The 19,688-nt window shown below is 36.6% G+C and overlaps 1 protein-coding gene across 1 annotated transcript; it reads right to left on the bottom strand.

The window, feature by feature from the left end:
- Positions 1–1,134: 1,134 nt before the first annotated feature.
- On the bottom strand, positions 1,135–19,688 carry LOC122602826 (probable UDP-N-acetylglucosamine--peptide N-acetylglucosaminyltransferase SEC). The gene is made up of 28 exons (XM_043775430.1): positions 19,319–19,688; positions 18,274–18,419; positions 18,094–18,192; positions 17,948–17,998; positions 17,456–17,572; positions 17,274–17,330; positions 8,092–8,211; positions 7,799–7,861; positions 7,635–7,713; positions 7,446–7,555; positions 7,307–7,360; positions 7,152–7,219; positions 6,936–7,038; positions 6,552–6,754; positions 6,368–6,464; positions 4,318–4,389; positions 4,139–4,215; positions 3,947–4,063; positions 3,769–3,853; positions 3,522–3,689; positions 3,105–3,215; positions 2,941–3,027; positions 2,707–2,834; positions 2,540–2,622; positions 2,318–2,423; positions 2,039–2,185; positions 1,741–1,861; positions 1,135–1,500 (listed from the first exon to the last, which is right to left on the bottom strand). Exons 1-28 carry the CDS (start codon positions 19,524–19,526, stop codon positions 1,387–1,389), a joined length of 2,991 nt encoding a protein of 996 aa, XP_043631365.1. The 5' UTR covers positions 19,527–19,688; the 3' UTR covers positions 1,135–1,386.

Genomic DNA, 19,688 nt, shown 5'->3' with positions numbered 1-19,688 from the left:
TTGATAATGACACAGGCCAGATCATTGTATTGCCTTGGACCTTCCCAAAACAACCTCGTGTACCCTTCTTCAAGATAAAATGAACTGCATCCCCAGCTCAAATTACGAGTTGTCTAATAAGATAAGACTTTCCTTTTTCCTTCCGAGCGCCTTAAAATGTCTCCGATTGTATCATGTTGACCAACAAATTCTTTCTCGAATGTTTTAACATACATAAACTAGGACTCGATTTGCTTTTTTAAAAAGTTTAGTAGACATTATGACAATATCAGAACTGCAGATATCGCATTGTAATACCGGTTCATTCAACTTTATGTTTCATCTCTTAGTCGCTCAAAAGCATGTTAAATGCTTGATAATAATGCAACTAACTGAACAATCATTACTTCCAGAAACAGCGGTCAGCACACCTAAATTGGTCCTTATTGTCCATAATGTCATACGTAAGAGAGTAGAGCCAAAAGCCTAAAATATGATCCAACCTATCTTTACAGTGGGCATCTTGTAGTGGTGGTCGTGTTCTTGTGCAGCTGTCAGGAAGTCTTTTACTTAGGACAGTTGATTAGTACATTTGGTCACATGTAACAAGATTAAACAGCTTGGATATACGGTTACATATCTTGAACACCCAAACTTCAACAGTCAACCTGTGTATCATGTGTTATATATGGTATCCACAATTTACAGGCTCAGACAACCACCAAACCTAATGTGTGAGGGGAAGCTTGCCTGTTTCTCTATTCAACTTAATGTGCATACAGTGACCTCTTGGCCTATAGCACCTGTCTACAATCTATCCATGACATTCACAAATTTTCAAGGTCTTAAGCATATCCTAGGAAACAAAAGCTTTACGGATCATCATAAGAAAGCATCAGTTGAACACACCACAGCATCGGACAGTGCACCAGCAGCCAGTCTCCTTGGCTCCAGCTACCTGGGCCAAGTCTGTGTAGAGGAGAACTTGTTCCCCATGTATTAGTGGCCAACCAAAGGTGGAGTCGGAACCACTCAAAATGAAAAGTAAAAAACAAAATAACAAAGCATGCAAGTACCTCACAACCGCTATGAACGCAAAAAAAAAAAGAGAGATGAGAAACATCCTTACCAGAAGACCTGTCACTGAAGATGATGTGCATCCAATATTGTGAAGCTTGATACATAAAGCAATTCGGATATAAACTTCACTTCAACAAACGGTTTGGGTCATATTCTGATGATGATAAGAGAAATTATATGAGTAACACATCTCATATACCTCTTGCATACTACAAACCATATTTAGATACTAGGTGTCTACATCATCCTAAAACCACAATTATATAATGATATACATTCTCTTCCGACGCATCAACATTCCCGCCCTCGTCTCACTCACACCTATCACTAATGGTCAAAAGGAAACTCAGAATCATTCTCAGCCACTTTAAAGTGTTGAGGCTGTTGGCCGGAGCAGTGCAAATTCCACATTTTAAAGTATGACCTCTCCAGATTTTTCACCTACAAATTCACATACACACGAACAAATGAATTGATCATTAGCAATGTCTGGCACCAATGAAATCCCTTGGAATATAATGTACAGAGAGCAAGGGCATTGAATCAGACAGTTAGATATCAATAGGAGAAAGTCTGATATTAATAGTATAAAGACATCTCTACCATACAATACAATAGTATCATTGTCAACAAGAAACATATTCAAAACATAAGAAATTAAATGGAACCAAGTAAGCCTACCCAGCGGGATGTATCAAACAGAGGACAGCTAAGCCGTGATAACTTGAGTTTGTTTGTCAGGTCTTGAAGCTTCGTCCGGTTTAAAGCAAGATACACTGCCCTATCTTCATACTCCTTCATACTTCATAGCATAAAAAGATGAAGTTAATCATGATATAAAGCTAAGCTAGCAGACCTAAACCTAAAGCATCCGGATTTCAGTTAAGATCTATAGTCTATTTCAAAGGTTTCAGGGAAAGAATAGTGATGCTTATATATTCTAAACCATTAGTTTAAACATATATAGCAAATTCCCAACCTGTTGACAATCATTTCCTCGCCAACTCCAGTGGCTAGGCAAAGTGAACCAGCAACTCTAGTCGCCATTTTTTCAAGGGGAAGAGTCACCATTGGTAAACCAGCCCAAAGAACATCCGTGCCTGTTGTATGTGCATTGCATAATGGCCTACGAAAAAGAGAATGTGTAGTGTTACAAATAAAAACATCTACATAAGGACTTGATGTTCCTTGGAAGTTATAACCGTGATTCAACAATATAATAGATTATAATAACTGTCTACAGGGGTTTCTGGCATACGTGTCAAGGCAAAGATCTGCCAAAGAACTTCTTCTGATGTGTTCATTCTTCATAGCAACATCAGTGAAAATAATCTGGTCTGGCTGCACACCCTGAGCCGAGGCATCTACAGAAACAAACATGATGTAGCTTAGTCAATAAGTGGTACAATTAGAGCCACAAAACGTTGACCAAAAAATATAAATATAACTGTATCAACAATTCAATAGGAATATCACATACATGCACGAAGTCTCATTTCACCGGCAGCTGGGAACCTCAGAAGCCAAAGTGCACTATTGGGAACACGCTTCAAAATATTGCACCTGAAACATCGAGATAAAAGAGTAAAACACTACGAAGTCTATAAAACAAATGATAATGACAGTCTACACAAATCAACATCTTACCAAGTCATAAAGATTTCAGGATCCATTTTGTAAAGCTGATTAAAACAACCAAATATGAATTTGTTCTCTGGCAAGCCATAAGCTGATCGTTTGGGCCGACAGTTTTCATCCAACACATCAAGATTTTTCTGAAACCAACAATTTATTGAGATTAATTGTTGGGCTACACAAACATATCCATAGAGTGACCACTTCATAGAATACTTAAAAAGTATTTTGTTACGGAAAGGCTACCTGCTTATAGTCGTTGACAAAGTAGCAATGAGGGAGATGCACAAGCTTCTCGGAGTAAATATGAGCAAAGCGAGTTGGAGAAACAAACTATCATACCAATACATACATTTTAGTACACGCTAGAGATGAGAGTAAACAAAAAGAAAAAGAACAGGTGTCCTTACTTCATCAGTGACCAGATACTGTATGTAGTTGGCGCCAGTTGTACCAGGGAACCCCATATATGACACTTGAATGGGTGCAGGCTGCAGAGCAAAGATTTCATTTCTAGCCCCCTGGAATATCAACATAAAAGATGCAAGGTAATTCGAGGTTTCTATTAAAAATCAAGAGCAATATGAATAAACTAATAAAAACCGATTAACCAACTACAGACTGAAATATTAGTAAAACCAACAAGAACTCAAAAATAACGCAGAACCTTGTTTAAATTGTAACTATCAAATTTTTTAGTTAATATATTACCCCTTTTGAGAACCAGAGAACATATGACCCCATCCCTTTCCATGAAATGCCACTCAATATCAGTGACGATCTCGATTTTTTCCTTTTTGAAACAAAATGGTTGAGTTTGAGTGTACCTTAGTATAACCATTGAGGTTGATGAGTATCTGTATCTGATCATCATTTAACAACCTTGCAATCATATCAGAAGTCATCGCTGAAACATCCTTAAAGTGTTCGGCTTCTGACTGGATACGGAGCCTCCATTCACTTCCATCATTTGCACTCAAAGCATAGCAGAAGACCTAAGTTTCATAAATACTTCATCTCAAACTAGAACTTGTGAAGATCTAAAATATAACAGATGCTTTTAGAAAAGCACACCTCAACGTTTTCTCGATTATGCATGCCAAATACGGATCCCATCAAATGTGACAATGGATGGTTTCCAAAATCACTGCTCACATATCTACACAAGGAGCACAATTCCGTAAATGATAACATGGTTCTGGAACCATGTAGCAAGTAAAAAAACTTTTATAATGTTATAGTAAATATATACCCGATTTTCAGCCGCTTGTTACCCCCTGAACTCTTTATTGGTACAGGAAGCGGATGGTTGAAAGTAGGAAGCGAAAAACGGCTTGCAATGACAGAACAGTGTGCAGCATATTTGCGACTACAAAAAAGAAAGAGAGCCCCATTAGCATTTCAAATCATTCATGCTATTACCTCGGGTAACTTAAACAACTACCTGATTTCAAGTGCAAGCAAAGGATCAAGAGGATATGCAATTGCATGGAAAGGTTGCACACTAGGAATAACCGACATCTGCGTGTAGATAACTAATGCATCAGAACTATGCTATAAAATGAGCAAAAAGCCAAAAATAAAGACTTCGTTGAATTAATTTTAAGCAGATACTATCAAAACCTTGATTTGTCTCCGAAGTATACTTTCAACTTCGATGAACATCCTTTTCCTGTCATCCCAGTCGCATACACACTAAAGAGATGAAAGAAAGAGAACAAGTGTCAGAAACTTTAACAAGTAATATATCAAGAATTGGGAACTGCAGGTGGAGTATGCGCTGCACATACATGAAAACACTGCAACTCACATTCTAATCAAGTCAGCTTAGAAGACCATTAAATCAACTTCAATAAAAATATTAGGAAACCAAAGTGCTACATTCCTCATATAGATGGGACAACAATGCTTCACATATAATATAAAAAAGGTACAATCTTCAAAAATCACAAGTAACAGAGATCCCATGAGAAGAGCTTTCTTAATAGACTGGTCTATTAAGTTGGCAAACACCTTAAATCATATAAAAAATGGAAAGGTCGCCCATCCTCATATTTTCTAATTGCAGTGAAAGCAAAAGGATTTTCCAGGGATAGAGATCCTCCAAAGTTGCTTCCATCTTTAGTAGTAAAGTTGGAAGCATCTTTACCTTTGGATTGAAATCAAGGGTCAAGATTCAAAAATCATCATTGAATCTTGACCCTTGAATTTAATCCAAAGGTTAGGATCACCAACTTTATTAGTAAAGTTGTAAATAACTTTAGAGGACTCAATCTATTTTCCAGATTTAATGTCTTCAAAAAGTCTTTGATAATTAAAAAACTTAGTGACAGAAATATCAAACTTGAAACATTATAATTTGGTGACAGTCAGGCCATATATGATACGTAGCAGTCTTCAATCAACCTGTTGGGTATCTCTTCCTAATCACATGTATCACATGATTTATAAGATCGTACATATTTAGCATCCTTTAATCTTAATCTTATCTTAATAGTTATTATATACTAAAGAAATTGTCCTACTAAAAGAAAGTTGTCATTATTTATTCCTATTAATAATTAAAGATTTTATTATTAATTTTAAATATCAAAATTACATATCAAAAGATCCTAATAATCCTTTCTTTAAATTAAAGATACGTATGGAGATTTTGACCTTGATAAGCATTTATTTTGATACTTTATTCTTTTTTTAAGAAATAATGAAACCATACATTTATTTTATCTTTTTTTTAGAACAACATTCTAATCTACTCCTACTTCTAAATTACAAGCATGACTGAGATGAAACTCCAGGACTCTCGAAAAATTTCTATTAATCCACCCTCACAAATGTGAGAAGTGAGACTCGAACCCACGTGGATCCCCCCCCCACCCCCCACCCCCCCCAAGGTCAAAGACCTTACCAATGGGCCACTAACCCCATTGGCTGAAACCATACATTTATTGATACTCTAAATAGAATTATACATATACAACCGATATCTATGAAAATAGAAAAGCATAAATCATATGTACTTCCTATATCTTAGTTCAGGCATATGTTTTGAAGTTTCAATCATATACTTCAAATGTTTTTTAAATTTTGATTAGTTGATCATCATCATCTTAAAGTATAAAAATTAGTGATAGATATATAATGCTAAATTTATGCGAGAACATCATTCTATCCACATTTATACATGTCAACTATGCTAATGTGATATATTTAATTTAAATTAGCAATCATTTAAATTTCTTATAACAAAGAAATGCAATATATCCTTTAAGTTTACAAACATTTCAAAATAAAATTCAATAGAATTTGAAAGTACATGTTCACATTGTTATCAATCTTTCTCATTTTATGTATTGGTCTACAATAACAATTCACGTCATAGTATTCACACTAGTTTTACATATACACCTCACTCTGCTCATTTATAAACAGAACTTGCTCATATAGTCATATCATCATAAAAAATTTAACTATTAAAAAAATAATTATGAAAAATATATAAATAGCCCGTGTATATACACGGGTCTAAATCAAGTAGAAGATTACCTATAGAATTTTGAAGTTGAAAGGGGGATATTTGGAACTCCTTGTGTTTAAAACTTCCTAAAGATTAACAGAGTAGCAGGCTAGCAGCCAAAGCCACAAATAAAAATTACCAAATTTGAGAATGTACCTGTAATGTGTGCAGCAGATTACAAGTTGCTTCAGGAAAATCAGGACGTATGGCCAATGCTTGGCGATAGCTTTTAATAGCTGCTTCCACATGTCCACTACAAATCACAAGTCCAGATATTCAAGATCATCCTAAACTGTCCATGACTAAGTAAGATATCTCAACACTCAAAAAATGTAGATACCTGTCTTTATAAGCTGAAGCCAGATTAGCATGAGCTTCAGCCATGTTTGGGCGTATCACAATAGCATGCGAGTAGTCTTGAATTGCTTCATTAACTCTCCCAATCTCCTTGTAAGTGTTTCCACGATTAACAAGACCATCAGCAGCCAGAGGATCAATACGAAGAACTTCATTGTAGCAAGATATAGCATCAGCATAATTACCCTGTTTCCCAAATTAAAGATAACCATCAGCTTGTCACACAAAACTCGCTTAGAACATCAAATATATCAGATTGAATATACTTAAGGTTTTTAACATATAAAGCATCCCATCTGCAGCTACATTTATTAGCATGTTAGATGCTCAAACCAGAACCAATAACATAATCAAAGTATGTCTTAACCTGCTGCTTATATATTATTGCCAGGTTGTTAAAAGGAGCCGACAATCCTGTTGTTACAGTTAAAGTTGCCTTGTAACATTGTGCAGCAGCTGTCATCATATTCCTGAGTAACCAAAACTTGTCTTCAGGACCATTTTACATATTATATATAGCTGCTCTATCTCATAAAGACTTTTAAAGTGTACGTCATAAATATAATTATAAGTAAAAACATACCACTCCATATATATGTTTCCGAGATTAGTGAGGGCCTGAGGATGGCTTGGTTGCAGAGAAAGACATTGCTAGATTTCAAACAAAATTCTAGTAAGAACTTAGCCAGAGACATATTTCAAAGTAAAAATCCAGTGCAATGCAAAAAAATAACCTACCCGGTAGCAATGAATGGCTTCTTCAACTTTGCCAGCATCCTTAAGTGCATTTCCCTATCAAACATATCACTGTCAGATAAGCAAAAAGAAAACGAGAGAAGAAACAAAATAAGCAGTTATAGAGAAAAAATAAACTCACCAGATTATTATATGCTTCCAAAAATCCAGTATCGCGACTGATAGCCTGCTTATAATGGCTAATTGCCATCTCCAAGTTACCTTGCTCATAATATATGCTAGCTAAATTCCCTGAAAAATGTAATGATACAACATAGAATGACTTTTGGTTCATGCAGTGATAGAAATAGAAAATTATAGTATTACTCACCAAAAGCCATGGCATAGTCTGGTTTAGACTGAAGAGCACGTTGATAACATACAATAGCTTCCGGAGCCATTCCCAAAGCCTATAAAGTGTACATAAACCTATATTATCCAAACTTTTCCTAGTGATTAGATCTATTAAGATTAAAGGAAAAAACGATGCTTCACCTTGTACACATTTCCCAGGTTCAAGTAGGCATCAGAAAATGTTGGTTTGAGTTTGACCGCCTCCTGTCATTTGCAAGGTCCACATTGAGGGTTACATTGCATATATTTTAAATACCATGATAACCTTGGATTGTGAACAGCAAAACTGAATACATGCCCCCTTCTACATGATGGGGAGCTCAAGATTCTATAAGCAGCTAAACTATGTATTAAATCATTTATGATATACTGATAAAATTTTACATGAGAGCAACAAAAAAAATATAGCTTGTAATACTGGAGAAAAAATATACCTTGTAATACTGGAGTGCCCTGTTTAGATCACCGGACTCCATAAAAAGACCAGCGAGGTTGGACCACGCAATGGCAAAAGTTGGTTGTATACGAAGTGCCTCCACGTAGCAATTGTATGCCTGCCCAAAATTTAGTTCTGAACATTTAGTACGATTACAAAATGATGGCATGTGATACAAACCCAATACTTGGGTTGGTCATACTAAATCAGAACAGGCCCATTTGAAGATGGTTGGGTCTAATCAGACCCATAATAAGGCCCATTCAAAGCTGGACGTAGGAATAAAGAAGGGAAATCAGATGAAGGGAAAACATAGGTGATGGGGGGTTATCCACAGAATTATCAGAAAAGGAAGTTGAGTTTGGTAACTGTTTGATTAAAAACTTAGATTAGAATTAGTATTAGTAGTAGATTTCATTTATGTTCAGAGTCAGTGTGTTTTTATATCATAAATTGGAGTTTTATACCTTGAAATTGGAACCTTCTCTTCTTGGATTGGGACTTTAATTCCAGTGGTTGAATCGTTTGTTTGAGTCTAATATTCAGATTTTATCAATTGGTTTCATTACCGGGAAACATTCAATTATCATCATCTCAAATCCCACATTAACTATTCAAATCTACCCTTCATCAATTGCTGGCAACGATGGAACCGTCTACCCAGAGTAACCCACATCCAAACACTTCCACTTCCAATCCCAAACAGGTTGCCGCCTAATTAGCAGCGATTGCTTCCTCCATGGAGTCGCTACAACAGGAGGTGGCAGCACTCAAAACGAATGCCAAAAAGAAGGAAAAATCCAGTGACGATTTTCACTGATTTGACAAGTCCAAGCAAATACCGTCATCACCGTCCCTATAACAGATTGGTTTCCCCTCCTTCAGAAACGGGGATCCGAGGGGCTTGGGTTTATAAGCCGAAAAGTACTATCAATATTATAATATCCCAGAAGACGGAAAAAGTTGATGTGGCACCGATGCATACTTCCCCTCCTTCAGAAACGGGGGATCTGAGGGGCTGGGTTTTAGTAGCCGAAAAATACTTTCGGTATTACAATATCCCACAAGAAAGAGAAAGTTGATGTGGCACCGACGCATTAGGATGGTGATGCTTTACATTTCTACTCCTGGGTTGTTACCGATCAACCTATTAAGTTTTGGGTTGAGTTGGTTCGGGTTCTACAAAAGAATTTCGGGCCTGCAGAATTTTAAAATCCGGATAAGCATTTATGCAGCACCAAACAGACCAAGAGTATACAGGAATACCGACAAAAGTTCGCCAAACACTCGTCTCACGTGACTAGAGATGATCTTATAACTGACGTCAGAAGTCACAAACCAAGGCCTGTTTACGTCTCGCTATGAGTCTCTTGAGTTCGAATCCAAAACTACTCGCATGAAATCTAGAAAAACTCTCCAGCCTTCTTTGGTAAAAATAAAACAGACCACAACAGCCAACAACCTTTTAATCCCTACTACTACAGCCCAGAAACCTACAAAAAATAGTTCTGGTTTGAAAATCAAGACCGGTATATTCGAGGAAAATGCTTTCGTTGTGAAAATGAATACATCCCCCTCGGCACCATAGTAAATCTGGAGATTTCAAACTTCTTGAGATAACTGATGAAGGAGACAAAGCAGCAGCAAATGAGAAGGGTTTCTCTGATGAAATAGCTAAAATCAGCTTTCATGCACTTTTTTGTCAATCATTTGTAACTACCATAAAGCAAAGAGGCACTATTAAAGTAATAATTCTGATTGACAGCGGGTCCACCCACAATTTCATATCAGATAAATTGGTTAATGATCTAAAACTCATCAACCAATTTATTTCTCCTCTTGGTGTTCAAATCGAAATGATATTCTCCGATGTAATCAAATTTGCAAGAACGTCATGCTAATTCTGATCTTACGACATCCAAAGAACTCTACCCAATTTCCCTAGGAGGAGCTGACATGGTACTAGGAATTCAATGGTTACCAAAACTTAACACGGTCCACGTAAATTTGAAAGAGATGTTTATGAAGTTCGTCATTAATGGTAGGGAATACAAGATACAGGGAATCCCATCCTACCTTCAGCAGCCAGCTATGCTTAGCCACCTCACTATTGGTCTATTGGACCCTTTGAGATGCAAACAACTGGACCAGGGGACCCGTTTTATGTTGCTCAACTTGAGGACAAGTCGATTCTCTAGGCACGTTGCAGTGACACAAATCCAATACTTGGGTAGAGTCGCACTAAATCAGAACAAGCTCATTTGAAGATAGCTGGATCAAATCAGACCCACAATCAGGCCATTTGAAGTTAAAAGTAGGAAAGCAAGGCGGGAAATTAGATGGGGGGAAAACATACGTGATGGAGAGATATCCACAAAATTATCAGGAAACATAGGGACTTGAATATGGTAACTGTTTAATCAGAATTAGTATTAATAGTTTGTTTTTTGTTTGAAATCGGTGTGTTTGATTAGGTTTGTTTTATATTTGACATCAGTGTTTATATTTCATAAATCGGGGTTTTATACCTTGTAAATGGAGACCTTCCCTTCTCGAATTGGAACTTCAATTCCAGTGGTTGAATTGTTTATTTGAGTCTGATATACAGATTCTATCAACATGTTCTAAGAATATGAATTAAATTGCATCTATGACTAGGGATGAGCAAGATTACCGAAATACAGAAACCGATAAGAATTCAGTTTCAGTATTGGTTTTAATTTTGGGACGAAATCAGTTAGGTGCCAGGAACACCGAAATTAATACCAAAATTTTATGGATAATTTTCTTTAAATGTCATCCACATTTAATAATAAAATAGTAATAGTAATACTATCAATGAAGCCAATCTTAATTGATCATGTCTGCTAAGAAAAATGTTTACTTCTTGCCTAGCTGTTGTATAGTGTGAAGCTAATGTTTTATTGGTTTGTCCTAAGTACGGCTGTTTACAACATAACATTCATGTAGCAAAAATCGCATCATAAAAATATAAGACTGAAAGAAACATAACCAGTCATTTACTGACTTTATTCTGCTACACTCTACTTTTTCCCAGATTTTTAATATTGGGAATGACTAAATGCAAGGTTGTTGCGTGCATATGCAAAGCTAGTTTGACAATATGTAGTCTTGCATGAAAGTTTAAAGAACAGTGCATATTAATTGTGGTCCAGCTGCATACTAAATGTGAGCAACTTCATTTTTCAGTAATGGCCACAAAATTGTTGTTAATCTTAGTAAAGAGTCTTGCTTTAACACGATTCTTTAAATATTATTTGCATCTATATTAACTTAAGAACAAGTGAATATCATATTCTTTAGCTTGATGAGAACACTGTTAGACGTATGTTGTCGTAGGCCCACTAAAAGGCTACATAACAGAAGCTTCTAAAGGCAGCAGGCCTTATTAGATAGGCTGTTGTGCAAACAGGCCTTAATTTAATTATAGGTCACTTAGTAGGTTACTTGGAGAACAAGGTTTAGGGTTAAAACCCTAACTGTGTAGCCTATATATACTCAGCTCTTGTACATGTAATTCTTATCACACAATAAAGAAATACCCTAGTTGCCCCGTGGATTAGTTCACACACATCGTGTGAGATACCACGTAATATCCCGTGTTTTTTTCAATTTCCAGCATCTTTAATGTTCTTGCTCTGTCTTATGTGTGTCAAACCTAACAACTGGTATCAGAGCTAGGTCACACTTACAGAAAACATCCACCACAGCCGCCAAAAACAGCAGCCATATCACACCTTTGATGTTCCGATCTGGTCACTTTAAAGCCTTTGAGATGACAGGCAACGGAAAAATTAAGATTGAAAAGTTTAATGGGCAAGATTTTGGTTGGTGGAAGATGCAGATAGAGGATTTGTTATGTCAGAAGAATCTACTCCCAGTTCTAGAAGATCAGAAACCCGAGGGTGCTAAAGAAGACTGGAAGGCCATGGATAGAAAGGCGTTATCGGTCATCAGGTTTGCTCTTTCTAAGAATGTTGCTTTCAACATAGTGAAAGAGACCACTACAAAGGGGTTGATGACAGCTTTATCAAATATGTATGAGAACGTTCACCTTCAAACAAGGTATTCTTGATTAGGCAATTGGTGAATACTCGTATGGGAGAAGGTGTACCTGGTCTCACTCATATCAATGATTTTAATGCTATTATATCCCGGTTACAATGTGTTGACATTGAATTTGATGATGAGGTACAAGCTTTGCTTCTTTAATCTTCGTTACCGGATAGTTGGTCAGGATGCGTCACCGCCATTAGTGGTTCAGCGGGGAGCTGCGTCACCGCCATTAGTGGTTCAGCGGGGAGCTGCGTCACCGCCATTAGTGGTTCAGCGGGGAGCACTGCTCTCACGTTTCATGGAGTTTGTGACTATTCTAGGTGAAGACATTAGAAGAAAAAGTACAGGGGACTCATCTAGTGCTCACCGAGGGAAAACATGAGAGAAGAGGTATAAACAGAAAGGGAACAATCAAGGGAGATTGAAATCCAAAGCCGAGACATAATATTACTTGTTGGAATTGCAAGGAGAAAGGGCATTTCAGCGGCCCATGTCCGAAACCACATTGTGATAAAAGCAAGAAAGAAATTAACATTGCCACCGCTTCAAATGATTCTGATGATGCTTTGATCTTATGTGTAGAGGATACAACTGAGTCTTGGATTATGGACTCTGGTGCATCGTTTCATGCGACTTCCAACACTAACAATATGAAGAATCTCAGGATAGGTGACTTTAGCAAGGTAAAACATGCAAATAATCACACTTTACAGATTACCGGGATGGGGGACATTGATTTGAAAACTTCTTTAGGCACGATTTGGACATTGAAAAATGTAGTTATCCCTAAGCTAAGGAGGAAATTGATTTCTATTGGGGAGTTAGATAATCAGGGTTATGACGTCACGTTCGGGGGAGGACAGTGGAAAAGGGTAACATGGTAATTGCCAAGGGAAAGAAAAGGGGTACTTTGTATATGGTTGAGGTTCCTGCAAATAGTGCAAATGCAGTTACAGATAAGTCGAGTCAAGGTGGTGGCATCAACGACAAGGCCATATGAGTGATAAAGGGATAAAAATGCTTGTTTCCAAAGGAAAACTTCGAGAGCTGAAGAAGGTCGAGTCTGGGTTTTGTGAACCATGTGTAAAAAGAGTATCTTTCGCAAAAAGAGGGCAGACTCCGAAAGCTCAGAATTTAGAGCTTATTCATACAGATTTGTATGGACTAACTTCAACACCTTGGAGAGGATCACACTACTATGTCACTTTCATCGATGATTCAACACGAAAGGTATGGGTTTATTTTCTTAAGCATAAATCCAATGTTTTTTCCATATTTAAGTAATGGAAAACCACGGTTGAACTTGAAACTGATCTGAAAGTTAAATGTGTGAAATCGGATAACGGGGGTAAATATGTTAGCCAGGAACTTTCTTGATTGATTATTGTGCTGAATATGGAATTCCAATGATAAAGACTCTACCGAGTACACCTCAGCAGAATGGGGTTGCTAAAAGAATGAACAGGACTTTGAACGAAAAAGCACGGAGTATGAGAATCAATGCAGGTCTTCCGAAAAAGTTCTAGGCAGAAGCAGTAAAAACTATTGCCTATTTGATCAACCTGGGATTATCAGCACCGTTAGGTTCAAAATACCGCAAGCAGTGGCGGAGGGAATAGGGGGGCTGGGCAATAGCCCAATAGCAATAGATTATAATTAGCCCATGACCATTATTTTGGGTCTAGCCCCCTCCAATGGACATTCACATAATCACATCACAGCATCACTTCATACGTATACTTCATACATATATCTTTTGACTCCTCCTCAGGCATAAACACAGTTTTCTTTCTCTATTTGTCTGTTTCCTTTAAATTAATGGTATGTATTTTTTTCACCATATCATAGTGTTTTCATAAATACTAAATTACTAATTATATTAGAAACATACTTACACAAGAAGTGTCAAACTTCGAATGCACAAGATAGTTTTTGTATATAAATCAATTTTTTTAATCTATATTGTATTAGATACAACTTTCCTGGCCTTTTTTTTTTTAACTAATTTAGTTACCCAACATGTTCCTTCAAGAAAAAATGGATCAATATCTAGGATATTCACAATTGTTAAGAGTTTTTTTTTTTTAAGAACTTGCGTGTATATATCCGGTACTTATCTTGTAAGTTTTGCTACCTATGTTGTAAAATATTGACTATATCGTTTTTATCGTATTGTTTGAACTATATTGTAATAGTACTTACTTATATTGTTTGAACTATATCGCTTTTATCGTATTATTTTATTATGTAAGCCCCCGCCAATCTGAAATCCTGGCTCCGCCTCTGACCGCAAGAAGAATGGAAATGGAAGGGAGTCCGCTATGAGCATCTAAAGACTTTTGGGTGTAGTGCATATGATATCATCAAAGATTGTGACAAGCTGGATGCAAAAGCAAAGAAGTATATTTTCAATGGTTATGGTTCAGATAGCATGGGCAGAATGGTGGTCAGGAGCAAGCACGCTACTTTTAATGAGACTGAATTGTATAAAGATAGAAGTAATTCAAACTTCAAGGTTCGGAAACAACATATTGAGTTCGAGATTGAGACAAAGAAGAGGATACCCGAACCAGATTGAGTTCGAGATTGAGACAAAGAAGAAGATACCCGAACCAGAAACCGATACAAATGTCGACATAGTACCAGAGTTTGAAAATGGTGACGATGTTGAATCCGTTCCGATAGTGGGAGCTCAGATTCTGAAGATAACAGCAGCCTGATCACACTCCTAAGAATTGGGTTAGGAGATCCACCAGAGCTACAAAGCGTATGTAGAGATTCAGTCCTTTGATGACTTACATCCTACATCCTTTTGACCGAAAACAGCGAACCAGAAAGTTATTCTGAGGCAATTAAGTTGAAAGATTTAGTAAAGTGGAAATCCGCAGCAAAGGATGAGATGAGCTCTTTAATGAAGAACAAGACATGGGTTCTTACTAAGCTTCCGCAAGGCAAAAGAGCTCTACATAGTAAATGGGTCTTCAGAATCAAGGAGGTTCATGATGGATCAAAACGGTACAAAGCAAGATTAGTTGTAAGGGTTTTCAACAGAAAAAGGGAGTTGATTATGATGAGATCTTCTCTCCGGTGGTGAAAATGGTGACTATCAAGTTAGTACTAAGTCTCGTAGCAGTAGAAAATTTATACTTAGAGCAGTTAGATGTGAAAACAGCATTCCTTCATGGTGATCTTGATGAAGATATTTACATGGAACAACCCAAGGTTTTCAGATTGTTGGAAAAGAAGATTCAGTCTACACACTAAAGAAAAGCTTGTACGCTTTGAAGCAAAGCTCCAAGACAGTGGTACATGAAGTTCAATAGCTTTATAAAGAAGTCTGGATACAAGAGATGTGAGATAGATCATTGTTGCTATTTGAAGAAGTTCAGCAACTCTTATGTTATCTTGTTTCTATATTTGGATGAATTGTTAATTGCAGGCGTCGATATGAATCAGATAAGCAAGTTAAGGAAACAAATGTCCGAGGTACTCGAAATGAAAGACTTTGGTCCAGCAAAACAGATACTTGGGATGAGCATTGCTAGAAACAAGAAGGTTGGTTCTTTGACACTATCCAAAGAGAAATACATTGGGAAAGTGCTAGGCCGATTCAAGATGAACAACGAAAAGACGAAGCCTACAAATACTCCATTGGGAAGTCACTTAAAGCTTACTAAAGATCAATGTCCTAAATATGAAGAAGAAAGAACGGAGATGGCCAATATTCCTTACGCAACAGCAGTCGGTAGTCTCATGTATGCCATGATACAGTAGGAGTGATTAGTCGGTTTATGTCAGATCCTGGAAGAGATCATTGAGCAGTCAAGTGGGTACTCAAATACTTGAAGGGTACACAATCTATAGGGTTATGTTTCAGAAAAAAGGATGCTATTCTTAAAGGATATACTGATGCTGATTTGGGTGGTTGTAAAGGGACATTTAAAAGTACTACAGGGTATGTCTTTACAGTGGGAGGAACAACAGTTAGTTGGATGTCTAGACTTCAGAAAAGTGTGGCTCTATCGACGACCCAGGCCGAGTATATGGCTATTGCAGAAGCGAGCAAAGAACTAGTTTGGTTGAAGACTTTTCTTGAAAAATTGGGTACAGCACTTTCATTGTCACAAATAGTGTATAGCAATGAAAGTGCTGTAAAACTTGCTAAAAATTCAGTTTATCATGGAAAGACCAAACACATTGGGATGCGGTATCATTTTGTCAGAGGATTAATTAGTGATGGTACTATTAGTTTGATGAATATTTCTGGTGCAAAGAATCCTGCAGACATGTTTACTAAATCAGTGGTGTTTGAAAAGTTGTGCATAGCTTCAGGAATAAGTAGAGAAGGCAAGGTAACTAAGGAGCATTAGAGAACAGTGTGGTTCTTATTACAGATGTACAGAAGAGATTGAAGATAGATGGTGCAGTTCGAGGTCCGAAGATACCAAGTGGGAGATTGTTAGACGTGTGTTGTCTTAGGCCCACTAAAAGGCTACATAACAAAAGCTTCTAAAGGCAGCAGGCCTTATTAAATGGGCTTTAATTTAATTATAGGTCGCTTATTAGGTTACTTTGGAAAACAAGGTTTAGGGTTAAAACCCTAACTGTGTAGCCTATATATACTCAGCTCTTGTACTGTGTAATTCTTATCACGCAATAAAGAAATACCCTAGTTGCCCCATGGATTAGTTCACACACATCGTGTGAGATACCACGTAATATCCTATTCCTTTTTCAATTTCCAACATCTTTAATGTTCTTGTTCTGTCTTGTGTGTGTCAAACCTAACAAAAACCTGGACTATAAGGTGAAAAGTCTAAACTAAGTGTTACATCAGATTATTGGACAAAACATATTTCTTTAAACCATAAGTAATTGTAATAATTCGGTATAAATCAGTATATAACCGAAAATATCAGTGCCAAAACTGGTACTTACCGGTATTGTATCTATGGTACGGTATCAGTTTTGGGTTTGGGATGGTTTTGGTTTTAGCACTGATCGGTTCGGTACGATACAGTACCTAAATACCACCCCTATTTATGACATGATAACCAACAGAACAAACAGTTGCGAACAAAACACAAGTGTTAATTTTCTTACATCTTGCACCAATCCTTGTGCTTTCATCAAGTTTCCAAGGTTGCTGTGAGCATCAACCTACATCAGCACACAAAAGAAATATATGATTGAAAACAAGGCTCTATCATTGAACCCTCGTTTGATCAGACAACAGTTGTTAAGAAAGCAAAAAATCAGAAATTAAGTAAGAGTGAAGCTCTAACCAAACGAGGATTCAAAGAAAGAGCCTGGCGACAGCATTGAGCAGCTTCAGTTAACCTTCCTTTCCGCATGTAAGCACTTCCCAAGTTCGACCATGCATCCGCAAAATTGGGACGAAGCTACATGAATCATACTTGAGTTTAGCAGGATTAACAGAAAGAGGTGGAACGAAAGGAAAATTCACGCAAGAACATGAAAACACTAATGACGGAGGAAACATAGATCCACCAGACCAATAATAAACTGAACCACCAAATGGTGTCAAAGTTTATAATAAATGAAGGAAAATGCATATTTCTACACACTTGTAAATTGTAACCCTTATTCTCGTCTCTTAGTTAATCTGACTTAGTAATCAGTGACAGACTGAATTCCTAGCCTATAATTATTATTACAATGGTATATAGCAACATTATACCCAACCTTATCATGTTCAAACCTGTCTCAACAACTGATTGTTTATCAGAATAAATATAACTAGAATGTCCACATACCTCGATTGCAACCAAATAGTAGCGGATAGCAACATCAATATTACCCTTTTCCTACACACACAAAAAAAAAAAATGTGCTGAACATTTATATAATGTTTGACCCTATATAAACAATAGACACCAAAAATTCAGCAACGAGTTACAACCTTCCATGCATTTGCCATATTCCCGTAGCATTCAGCAAAATTCCGATCAATCCGGAGAGCTTCTTCATTCTTTGCGATACACATGTCAAAGTCATGTAACTGAAACAACAGCAAACAAATCTTCTGATAAGAACCACGCCAATTTTAGCTAGAAAGCTACATATATCACATAAATCCAACCTGATAATATATTGCCCCCAAGAGAAGAAGATTATCTGTTCGTAACGGGTTTCTATCATAAACAACCTTGCTATGATCTAATGCCTGTCTAAAGTCTCCAGATTTGTACTTCTGATGAGCAAGGGACATGTGCGTCTCTTCATCGGCTGTAACAAGTATAATCTTTAGATTCCGGGCCCAAAAATATTTATATATAGCAGTAATCAAATCATCTTCAAGTAAATAATTTCCCTTTTAAATCAACAGACACAAACACACAATGCATAGGAAAGAAAAAACGATAACATTTTAAACCCGTGAAGGACTGATCAAAAAGGTAATCTTTAGCTTTCTTACTCGCGCATGCAATCAAAATTCACCTACTACATCGTTCACACCAATCTCACAAACCCTCTTTATCCTTTGATCTGGAAGTATTCACTTTCCACACAAAAAAAAAGTAAATTCCGTAGAACCTATTTCCAACAGATCAAAAGCAAACATTCCAAAACAGGCTATGCAAAGATCCACTCTGCTCTTAAAACAACACCAGGATCCGGCTATCAAATGCAAACCGAACCTCAAATCATATTAAAAAGAAAACACCAACTTTTATTGCTCCAAAAAATTTTACAGTGCACACATATCAGATCATGATCAAACTACACTACCTAACTCTCTAAATTCCAAAACCCTAAAATCATACAAACTTCAAAATCGCACAAAATAATAATTTAAAACAATGCCTTTTTTAGCCACACACCACCAAATGTGCTTTAGATTGTTTACTGTACAATGTTGTCAAGCATTGTTTGATAGTGTAGGGCTAAAAAAGTGGCGGATCACCTCCCAACATAAGAACCTTAAGAAACATAAAAACTTCAAAACTACACATAATAATTTTTACAACAAAACCCTAGAAATCATAGAATCTTCAGAATTGCACAATATAAAATTATAAAAACTAAAAAAAAAAAATCCTAAATTTAATACAAACTTCAAAATTACACAAAATAAAACTATATTAGATTTACCAAAACATTTTTAAAAAATAATGAAATTAAACCTTCACGTATATCAAGTCCCTGAGAAAGTTTCAAATTAACAGCGGGATCAATTTCCGTCGACAAAACATACGAAGCTTCACGTTCTCCATTAATAATAATATTTTGATTATTATTAAATGAAACCCTAGCTGCTGCTGCTGCTTGTTGCTGCTGCTGCTGAAACTGCTGCTGCAGTTGCTGCCGCTGATCGGTTTGTAATGACAACATAATTTATTACTTTGATCGGAAAAAAGAAATCGGAGATCGCCGTCGCCGATTTATGAATTTTTTTATTATTATTAAATTATCATGGAACACGAAGGTGATACGTATATTTTTTCATATAATTATAACTATAATAATTAAAATACTAATAATAAAATTACAGGA

This window comes from Erigeron canadensis, chromosome 6 (genome assembly GCF_010389155.1).
Source record: "Erigeron canadensis isolate Cc75 chromosome 6, C_canadensis_v1, whole genome shotgun sequence".
Classification (NCBI taxonomy): Eukaryota; Viridiplantae; Streptophyta; class Magnoliopsida; order Asterales; family Asteraceae; genus Erigeron; species Erigeron canadensis.
This window is presented reverse-complemented; position numbering and strand designations above follow the sequence as displayed.